Source organism: Nematostella vectensis, chromosome 13 (assembly GCF_932526225.1).
Source record: "Nematostella vectensis chromosome 13, jaNemVect1.1, whole genome shotgun sequence".
Classification (NCBI taxonomy): domain Eukaryota; kingdom Metazoa; phylum Cnidaria; class Anthozoa; order Actiniaria; family Edwardsiidae; genus Nematostella; species Nematostella vectensis.
Window position 1 is genome coordinate 1,764,810 of NC_064046.1, and position 11,874 is coordinate 1,776,683.

General features: G+C 40.4%; 1 protein-coding gene across 5 annotated transcripts in view; it reads left to right on the top strand.

Annotated features, from left to right (window-relative positions):
• The window catches only part of LOC5507309 (protein APCDD1), a 14,657-nt gene continuing 2,783 nt past the window's right edge, over positions 1-11,874 (top strand). The window contains exons 1-3 of one of the 5 annotated variants that reach the window (XM_032375892.2): positions 1-214; positions 5,783-5,914; positions 6,019-6,139. In XM_032375892.2, coding sequence (XP_032231783.2) covers positions 5,860-5,914; positions 6,019-6,139 — 176 coding nt within the window. In that variant the 5' untranslated portion in view covers positions 1-214; positions 5,783-5,859. The other 4 variants (XM_001627911.3, XM_032375893.2, XM_032375894.2 and 1 more) reach the window with 4 other exon arrangements.

Sequence of the window (11,874 nt, forward strand, 5' to 3'; positions counted from 1 at the left end):
TGGAGAAGATCGGAAGCTTTTAGATCAGATTTATAGTTGACAGGGGGTGGGTTTTGCATCTCACAAGACTACAAGCCATTACGGGCGAATCAAAACGCCGATATTATATTTGAAAACTCAAGCGTGAACATAGGATTACAGACATTATTAATTGTATTTAAGGAATGGCCTCTTCTTATAAAAAGTCGCTGATACGCGAGAAACTTCAAGCACGGTAAGCAGAGCTTTTTCGATACGTAATTTCGTCTTAACATCTCTCTTCCCCATCGCTAACAGCGGGAGATTAGTTTGTTTGTAGAAGAAGTCGGGATTCTTCAGAGAATGAACATCAATTTATAATTATAACAAATGTAAACAGCGGGAGATGGTATTAGAAATAATACGCCTCTATTGTGTTGTTGAGGTGCCAAATGTACACATAAGCTCGTTTTTAAAACGGGTATGACGACTGGAAAATAGCCCTCGCCGCTTTCCGGTGAAACGTTCGCTTTGATACTAGAAAGCAAATCTTAATTTGCAAACGAAGCACATGCTAATACGACGTACACATAATCCTATCTGCTTATTTTATTGCTATAAAGATTTCATTCAGAGGCTAAAATGAAGTGTTTTTAAGTATATATATTTCCATATATTTCTTATCACTCCTGAAATACGCAAATTAGCGTTCACGTTTTCGATAGGATAAAATTTCCTGAAAATTGACAGGAATTTATTTTGCTAGGTTGATTTTTTTCCTATTCGAATCGGTGGTGCCATTTTCGCCATTACATGTGGAAATGCAATATTTGGCTATGCATGTTATCTCATTCTGATGATGCTTTATCAGACTGCGAGCATGGCCTGGAGCCTTCAAAACCTAGTTGCTTCCGATCTGTACAAAAAGGCGTCACTGACAATTGTGTGTTTTTGCTTTGGCTGCAGTGTCAAATGCAACAAAAAAGGCGGGAACTTTTCGCGCCTAATTTCTTGTGGTTGAAACGCGATACATAGAATTCAGATTTTTAATACATCAGGCAAACAAAGTTGACACTAAAGAAATGACATACGCCAGGCTAGGGAGACTGGACGCCGGGAAATTCAAAGCTGTTGAAATATTTTAGTTGCCTTAGCTGACTTTAAAAGCTTTTCCTTTAACAAACATCCTAGAATTATCTTTTTTCTTTTGATTCTCGGGTTTACTTTCTTTCTATTTATGTATCAAATACAATGTGGTACATTAATTAATTATTCAAATAATTGCATAGTGAAAAATACAAACATTTTAATCCAAAACCCTGTCCCTTTATCCTTTGACAAGCCACTTTTCTTTTTTCCACATCTAGAATTAAAACCAATCAGTTTTGGTTTTCACTTTCGGAAAATAATTTACTTGTAGCAGCTTTACTTAATGTTCTATTCAGTAGTTTCTCTCAATTTAGTTGCCATTATTGCAGACGACAATTTACCCGGATCTCGCGTGTGCAGATAAAGACTATGTTTTTCAAATGGTGGTTGGGAACAAAATAGCGTTATTATCTCCTAAAACCCCGGATCTCGTTAACGCTACAAAACTAACCACACAACAAAGGCATCAAACGACCTTTGCTTTTCTTTTCTCCGGGCCAATATTACGGTATCTATATAACTAAAAGGCAATATCTACAGTAATATATGCACATAAATATAAGAGATATTGGCTCAGTTGCGCGTGTATAGAAGTGCTCAGAGACAAGAGAAGTTTTGTCTAAGTATGCATGCCTTTTTAATGTGTTCATATCTCTCTGGGTTTTACTTACAAAAGATAACCATCGCAGTGCTTTTACTAAAAGCATAAGCTGAGGTTTTCCGCTGCTTTTTTTTTCTTCTGGAAAATAAATGGAAAGCGTCATTTTGTGAATGAATCGAGGAATAAAGGCAAGTGCTCGGCTACGACGCAAACCATGCGCTCTTCACCATGTCAATCACAACTAACTGTAACAAGACATTAGCTGTCAGGAAGTTTGGCTAGGGATAATCAAGGACTTCAGACCATTTGCGTAATGGTACTCTCGTATCACTAGTGTGTGCGCCACCATAGACGGATTGTATTAAAATGCGATCGATAAATCTCAGAGATGCGCGCCCGACGAATATACACAGAATTTCGCGTCTACTTTAAACTGTCCTATCCAGTGACGTCATTCTAATCACTAAATGACAGCAAGAAGAGCATGTCAAAGTTGGGTCCAATCGACTCTGCCAAGGGTACTTAGCCCCTCACGCTAGTACTCCGGCACTGAGCTCTGAATCAAAGTAGTATTCCTTTGAGCGAGCTTTCGAAGCTTTCGCATTCACCCGAACGAATCCACCACTCGCGTGAGCGAGCTTCTTGGGTTTTCTTCCTTGGCTACTGTGAGTATTTGAGTAACACTGTTCTCAATGCATGCTTGCTAGAAGGGTTGTTTGACTCGCTGAAGCGCTCGTGTTTGTGCGTCGAAGTTTTTACGGTTTGATTCTCGTGAAAAGGTCCCTCAGGCGATGGCAGAGGTTAGAGTCCTTTTAGTGCAGTCTTACTGCCGAAGACAGTAATGGTAGAGGGTCTGGGGAGAAATAGGAAGGGGAGGAGAAATGAGTTGGGTTGGTTTCCATTTGTGGAACAATATTTGCCTATTTATAGCGACAAACAAAGACAACAACACTAGACATTTTGGAAAATACCGAGTATTGCTCTTTTTTTCGTATCAGTTTTGTCTCTTTTTTAAAGTAATTCGAGTTAAAATTTTGTTTTTTATATAATCCAGGAAACATAAAAAGTTAATTACTGAGTAAATGAACCAGAATTAAGTTGTCTGAGCCTCATCCCCCAAATACATGGCTGTTTATAATAGCAAGAAACGCGAGTAGGTCGTTCTTTATCCCGTAATGCTCCATAAAGTCACAATGTCTGGAAGCGAGAAACCCTAAAAAGGGGATTTAATCGCCTCGCCTTCTATTAATTCCTCTAATTAAGCAAGCACTTTGAGAGCGTGGAAGTAGAACGCGTCTATAGGAACCCACTTAGGCGGGGAAACATTTGTTGTTTTGTTTGATGTTTTCACTAACAGAAGCCATTCTACTCCGCCCAAATTCAACACTCTCGACTGATATATCCGCCCATATGGATAAGATAACAGCGTCTTTTCCAAACTCGGGGTGGGCACACAGAAGAGAGCCAACACAGAGCGCGGCTGCATCATCGAGTGGAGTAATTAGCCACTTTGTTAGTTCCGCAATACGTCAAGTAATCGTTCTTCTCCCAGCCTCAGCCACCAGCAAACGTCCTCATATGTAACATATTAAAGCCGAGGGAAGCGATAGCATTGTGATGGCAAACGCCAAGCAAAGAACCGACATTTTAATGCGTTTACATTCTGCGCGCCCCCTAACGAGTTTCCCAGTCTTCTTTTGTGTTTACACTGTGTTTCTCACAGTATTTTTGTCGCTTAAGACGGTTTTCAGTGACGATCACCTTCAGGCAATGGGCTCTTATTTGATTGTGTGGTCTCAGCAAGATCATAATGGCTTCACGGCACTGGTACATGTGGAATTTATTTTCTTTTTTCAAATATACGCAGCAATCAGGCGCTCAATTTTCTCAGTAAAAATGAAACCGCTCGACCAAATATTCACCTCTATTTCTGCTCGTTTTTACTTTTTCAAGTAAAACAAGGGCTTTTTGGAATGAATCAAAATTACTTTGAACGGGAGTAGATTGTTAAAAAGAAATCTTTGATGGGATTCCCACAAAGAGTTTATTGCTTAGTTCAAGCTGTTTCAGTGACGAAGTCGTATAGGGCTTTCTGAGACAATCCCATTCGACTACTAGTACTCAGCCGACTATAGACGAAATCTTTTGTTGACAGCGTAGGGGGCGGGTAATTCGTACACTACAAAGTTTTACACTACAAATTTGTACACTACAAAGGTCGTTCACAAGTTTCACCGCTCGCATCTCCACGTGATGACGTGATTTTTTTCTACTCGTTGAGTGCCCAAACTTAAATACTATCTTAAAATCCGTGTATATTTATCAAAAATAATCTTCTAAGCCAACTTTATCAATGGCACGGCACGTTAGCTAAAACACTCAAAGTTCATGGAATTCATAGTTCAGAAAATCGGAAACCAAAGTTGAAAATGAGAATATCATCTGCCGTTGGATATTGTAAACATAGGATATGAATGGGGAGTTTGACGATGAGCTAAATAGGAATGACGCAGATAGCATGAAGGAGGTATTGTTAAGTTATCGTAATTCTTTACCATCAAGCCTAATCCGTGGCAGCTAAGACCGGCACTTAGACGGCGTAAGCTACTTAAAACCCCGTGACTTGGGCACTGAGTACAAGCAGCTGTGGGTAATGGACGGCCAACTACTATTCTTAGTATAGCGCGCGCACTATCACTCGCGGTGAAATGACGGGGATGAAGCAAGCGCGTACGGGATACTGGTCTTTACTGCTGGACGTTAATCACTAGATTAGCGAAGATTTTCTGGACAATTTCGATGGCACCATGGACATCACCTCTCTTGAGTCGAAACGCCTAGCATTCCAATCCAGCTAACTAAAAGCCAGCACTTGAAACATAAAGGACTTGTGATTCCACTTGAGGTTAGTAAAGCGATGACTCTCTGTTTATTTGCTTCTTGGTTTTCCCACTGACAGGGGAATACTACAAGTATGCAACGTTTTGCAGCCAGCCCTGAAGTGTGTTTGCTCTGAAGGGGGACATGTTTGCGGTTCGGATCGGTTTTAATGCCAAAATGGTTTTCGTGCGGTTGATAGAAGTTCGAGTTTGGAGCGCGGATGGAATCTAAGGCATACGATACTCCAACTGATCCTAACAACAACAATAACAGCGCGTTTTAATTGGTGCGCAACAGTCAGAATCAGGGTAAACTCAAGGGCAAGGTATAAAGAGACGACGGCTCGGGTTAGGGGCATGTTTTCCTTTAGTTTGCAACTTAAACAGTGCGAAGGTAAATACTGATGAAGCGATTAGTCAGTTCATTAACATTCAGTGCATAGCGAAGCGTCAGTCGGAAAGTCGTTTTTCTAGCAATAGCCCTGACCGAGTGGCTGTAATCCACACCGATGATCACTTCTAAATGACTCGTCTTTTCTAATTTCAGCGACAGATTAGGTTACGCGCATAAGCTGCGCGCGGAATCATCGGTGTTGTTGTGTTGTTTTGAAGGCGTTTACTACAGCGCGCTATTAAGCTCTACAAACTCACGAGCGCAATATCAGCGGGTATTGTTTCGGCCCCGAGACGCGCAAATGAGAGTGATTAGGTGAAGAAAGACGTTGCACGTCTATAAATGAGTACGTTAATCTTATATGCTAATTTAATCAATTCGAGCACCGGTGCTAGTCAAAAGGTTCCTATGCTGTCAAGAATCTAATCACCACATCAGCTCGACCGAACTGAAAGTACGAGCTGTGTTATTAAGGCGCTCAGTCTAGGCTCAGCCAGGGTGTTAGCGTGAATGGTAGGCCCACATAAGTACTTTGATTGGTAATGCACTCAGGCATGGTTTTATTGGAGTATCAAGGCTCATTGTCACCAAGAGGGGAGGGGACAGGAAGAACCACAATAGTTGACCCTTAGGGCCTGCCTAACATACATTAAACGGCTCCAACCAACTAGATGACTTAAAGCTTTCTCACCGGGACATTATTAGCTTACTAGGAGCTTAACAACACGACTTAAATACGACGCACTCCCCTTGAACACTCATCTCACACAGTGAGATTTACATGGGCAATTACTCTTCCAGCACCGCCGACTGTGAGCGCTGAAGGGGCACACGAGGGTCTGACTACATCAACGCGAGGATCAGAGCGATTGTGAGTCATGAACTTGTTAGGGCTTCGCTCTGCATGCTGGTGCATTTGGATCACATTAATAGGTGCGTATATCAGTGCTAGGACTCAGCACAGCTTCTTGCTAATTTGTCGTGCGTTTCGGAAACTGATAACATCTAAGAGGAACTGATAATTCTATTTCTTGTAGTGGTTGATCTAGCGCCCGGAGCAAGTTCCTCGTGCAGGCAGATTGTCCGCCATATTACACATTACCGCGGTATACGCTCACAAATTCGACCAGACGTGTCCGGTATCTGGACCTCCTCTAGGTGAGCAGAATTGGACAGTTCTATAATTCGTGTGCACACGCTTTCATACAATAGCGCACACTTGTTGTTATTGTATGCAACAGCACGAATGCTGACCACACTGTAAGCCCATATCGTAAAGAAGTCCATTAAGGCTTTCAAATTGAGGTAAAAGCTACGCTCAAGATTGACAATAATACTCGTGAGGTTTTGCGAGCGATGTAATCCACAAGGCTGAGTGGTTTCTAAGCTCAGCGCAGACGACGAAATTACTTGCTTATCTCTCACCGCAATAAGCCCAGTTGAAACAAACTTAATTATTTTCACCATATGACATATAACACAGTGTTTAGACTATAACCGGCAACTAAATGTCCCAAGTAATTAAAACCATGCGCCTTATCCTTTACAAAGCGGGGTGTTTTGTGTAATTGATTACAAACCATAGAACGCACCTACAAGCGTGAAATTTCTCACCCCGCTTAATGTCCCCAAATCCTTGTAATGAGGTGTGAAAACCTTTTAATGGGCCAGTATAAGGCTGCCGGAATACCTCTAGTGCACACATGCATCCGATCGCTAGCTTTTGATTTGGGAAAAGGGCCTTGAATGTACCTATACCGGAGTCGGATTCGTAAAGGGAAAAGCTGCGGCCGTTTATGCTATTGTGCTATAGGTTACTGGAGGTCATTAAGCATCACCAAAAGTAATTACATTATCAAAATGCTAAAGCCGTCGCCGTCATAGTTAACGGGGTTGTTTTTATGATTCTGTAAGCAAGTACGTGCCTCTTTCGTGAATCGCTTGATTTCTACTTAGTTAGCGAGATATACATAGTACTCAACACATTCTTGAGTTTCACGACGCCACTGGTTCTTGAACTGTCGGCCGAAGATCACGAATACAAATTACTGTCTAGCTATGAATTTGCAAAACACTCTAAACGCCGAGTAAACTAAACAACGCAGCCTGAAAAATCGATTAACCGCCAAAAAATCCGGCGCTTTTAAATCAATTACTGCCCTAGCGAGGCACAAAAGATCTCTGTGAAAAAATGACGGCTTAGATGATCCTAAGCGATCAAGCAGTTTATCTTTTGATAGTAAAATTAGTGTGATTATGGATTAGTCTTATTTAGCCGCAAGAAAATGAAGTTTATCATCAGATAAAGACGTTACACATAGAGTATTTATCCAGGCTTTGTGGGATTGTTCTACATTCAGACATGCCTGTGGTTGACATTCCAATCTTGAGATGTCGGAACTGGTCTCTCGTTATTATAAAACTCAAGTGCTTGGTCGAGTTCTCAGTGAAAACACTGATTGTGTTTCTACGAAGAGGCGTTGCTCTTATACGCCAACTTATCCAACTACATTCCTAACTTCTAGACAGGTCAAGTTAAATCCATTTGTAAACAAGTTTTTTTACGTCATGTCTTTCTCTTTCGTTGCGAATGTCAAAAGGAGAAAAGTGCTGGAAGATTCTTGATGGAGAAAGCGAGTTTTCATTCTATTAAACCGAGATAATTAAATGTTTTTATTTTAATTAATATTGTCTTTAATGGATAAAGATATCATCTTTAATATGCAAACAATTATTTTATAGGATATCGTTTAAAACGTATTAAAATATAAACACTGTCGCCGAGTTATTTTTGCTGTTGTATGCTTCTGCCATAGACTTAAAGACCTAATTTAGTTGCTGGATAAAACAACCTAAAAACGCGTACCCTTGATATGTAATGTCACAGCTACATATCTAGAATTACCGATACTCCCGAAACCCTTGATCAAAAGCAAAGTATTTCAAAAGGTCAAGGGCCCCTTCCTTTGGCTAAACACATTTTTATGAACACTGTTTTGTTGTAGTCTTCATTACTAGGATCGCCCCATGACAGGTAATCCGGAATCCGGAATCCATGAAAAAATGAGATATGGGATCCGGAATCCATGAAAAAATGAGATATGGAATCCGGAATCCATGAAAAAATGAGATATGGAATCCGGAATCCATGCTGCTGGGATCCGGAATCCACGAGAAAAAACCCACATGGAATCCGGAATCCAAACACTAGGATCCGGAATCCAGAACCCTATTGGAGAACCTGTCATGGGGCGAACTAGGAGGCTAAAGGGAAGGAGTAAGATCCGGAGAGAAGGGAAATTCGGGCTAAACGTCTTCCTTTGACGTGTTCGCACCTCGTCTAGCGCGGGATCTAGTTCACCGGGCAAGACTGTTTTGCATGATTTCTCTACGCTGCTATGACTCCTCACTTAACTACATTTTTTTAAAAGATGTTCTAAAGTTTTTTTTATTTCTCAAGTCAAAAGGCAAATTAACAGAATAAGAAGAGGGTATCATTAAGACTACGAAAGGGTGGGGGGGGGGGGGGGGAAGTTTCGCGGTTAGAGAAAGGTCAATACGTAGAGTGAGATTGATCGAGTTGTACGCCCATGGGGGAAGTTTGATATTCTAGAAGCCTTGAACCAGAATGCCGATGGCATAAAGCCTGTTTAGAGCTTGTAGAGACGTACTTTCTAATGACAAAAAAAATCGGTTTATTACTTATAAGCGTTCTCCATGACGGTACTAGCCCTCATCTGTAAAAGAAAATACATAAAAATAGAAAAAATAGACGTAAAAGAAACGTTCAAAACAATGTTCCCTAAGTAACTGTGATCAAGATATATAGTGCCTTTAAAGAACCCTTCGTGTTGTTTTCTATACTTTTAGCTGTTTAGATTTACATAGGGTGAGGGGAGGGGGCGAGGGGGGGGGGGTAGCTCCACCCTACCCCCTTTCCCTCCTACCCCTCTGTCTTGACGACCCTTTTCGAGTTTTTATGAAATTTGTTATAGAGATGTTTTAGTTTATTGTTGCCGTGAGCCTGAGTGGGTAGAAAATTCGGTTTTTCCCCTTCTACGCTATAAGAGGAAAAGAGATTTTCGACAAATAGTCAAACCAAGAGACCATGATGTAAGAGAACGAATCCCCCGTATTAGGGTATGTTCCAATGATGACGTCCGTGAAAACTATTTTTAGAACAAGCATTATTTTTAGATACGTCTCTGATTGGTTAGCGCTCACGTTTCCTAGCAACAAGAGTTTTACGCGCGATCACATCTTGAGCAATGTGATCCGGCAAAGATGTTTATTTATATAACTTTTAGATAACTGAACATTAGATAACTTAACAGATAACAGGACACCACCCCATGAGTAGCATTGTGATCATGAGCCTTGAAGAGAAGCTAAAAGGATAAAAACAGGTAGCGAACGAAGTAAAGAAGTGCAGAGGGAAAAAATTTGGTGTAGTGAAATTGTACTAGCTCGTGGTGCCCATAACCAAATATGGCGCGACGAACCATGTATGGATGCTATGATTGACAAGCTCGCGCAATCTAAAAATAGCTTTCTTGGACGGTATCATGGGCCACGGGGATTCGTTCTCTTATATCATGGTCTCTTGGTCAAACTCAAATCCAATTTTTATATGTCGACCTCAAAATGCTTTCTGTTAGAGAAACCTAGGTTCTTTATAACCGAAAACAAGTCAAGAGCTTTTGCGTGATACGGACGCATGAAAAAGCTCGATCTATGAGAAGTGTGATCTGAACCACTAATAACCAAATGACTTGCGGTTCGCGATAAAACGTTTATTTACGAAAAGCACCTTGAGCTATAATTAAACCTGCTGCAGAATTATAATAATCTTCCTATCTCGAGATCTTTTATCTTCTGATTTAATCCCTATCCGTGAGTGTTTTGAAGTAGCTCTTACGCAAATGGAGTGTAAAAAATGTGGTAGTTATTAATGAACGCGTGGTAATTAGAAGACTCTAGAGTTTTAATCAGTTTAGAGACTTATTTCGCAATAGTGAAGATCCAGCGCCTTTAATTACCGAGATGTTTTGGTCTACCCATCAAATTTCTAGTTAATATACGTTTTGGAGAGAATTATTTCTGTCATAAATAAGCTATGCGTAATTCCCAGTATGTAAATAAAACTGTAAAGTAGTAATTTTTTTATCTTTTTTCATAAGATGATTTTTATAGGAATGAAAATGAGGCCCTGCGGTCTTCGTTAACAGAAATTCATTCCTACAAAAATATTTAACCAAAACTTATCCGAAGGCAAAAGACGAGCAGGAAAATAATTGAAAATGAAGAGAGAGGCAGGCAGCACCCACCCCATTCCCCCTCTACCACAGGCATCCTTTGAAGTCCACGCGGGTAATGCATCAGTCACGCCACCATTCTTTCTCAGCTCACACAAAAGATCTATCTCCATCGTCTAATTCAACCGAGTCCCTGAGATACTTTCAAGCAATTAGAATCAATAAATCACGAGACTTTAATCGTGGATGGTTATTTTAAAGTGCAAATAAACCGTTGTATTTTCAAAATTAGATAATAAGAGAGGAGTGTTCGACTGGCATCCCCAAGGGGTAATACGAACAAAATCTGATAATAAAACTACAAAACCATCTCTATATTGGCTGAAATATGACCTACTTCGCGACGCTCCCTGACATTTATGAAAACTGGGAAAGTTAATTTTGATTTGCCCAAATACTTTTACAAAACATTTCTTTGAACCGTCATTGCCACGTGCGACCTTTCAATGATATAATCACCTACTTAACGATAATTCATCGAGCCCGAATGGACTCTGAGTAAATTGCTAACACCTCGGACACCACGAGGGCGAGAGAAATTATTGTTTTATTCAAACCACCCTAGTAGGTCAATTTGTATATCTAAAAAAGCTGTCTGTCTGGCTTTAAAATCCGGCACTTTTTTCTAATAAGCAATAACATATAGCCCACCAGGTCAACCAATCATAATGTAGCATTGAAGATAAAATGCAATATAAATGACATTCTTGACCAATCATGTGCCGAGGTTCAAATAATTCTTCGGCAATCATTCCAAACCCTGGTTTGGAGACGTACAGCATCACCATCCAAGAAGTGCTTTATCTCTATCGTAAACTCCATATAGGGTAAATGATAAGCAATAGACTATTTGACGCGTGCGTTTTCAAGCCGGGTTTCGATGAACGAGCAGGGGATACATCGATACAGCATATGCAAAAATGTCTACGATTTGAAGAACAAGGGAGAAGCCTTTTTATTGGCATTCCGTATAAGAACCTATGCCGCTCAGATGTATTTACTCCTGCTATAATTTGAATAAAAATGACACATACTCCCTTCTTCCTATATGCAGTTTTTAACGTCTTAACGTTGATTTTAAAATGCAATTCACAGCGTATTTCTTAATTGCCTCATCTAACTCACCAAAACTATTCGTTCAATACGCGCCGCTTTTTCACGATGAAATTAAGATAACCCGTCACGGTCACACCTTGATTTTGAATACAACCCGTAAATATCAAAAGTCGTTATACTATTTAGAATTAAGGATTAGCGTGTATCAGACTATCTAGAGACGCTTTTAGCAAACCATCATCATTTGCCGCTCGTTTGGCGCGCTTCGTTGAGTATTATCCGCTTAATGTGGCATCGCCCTGGCAGACGCACAGAAGTAGGGATAAACTCTGATTGTGTTTCCGGCTACAAAGAGCTGAACAAGCTATATTTTACCCCCATTTGTATTAGCATAGAAGTGGTCTCGGCATGCGTTTGAGAGCGGGATAAATCATGAATGCAGATTTGGATTAGAAAGCATAAACGGAATTGCCATTATTTGTCATGACAAAGTTCTTAGGATAGTATGAAGTATGATGAATT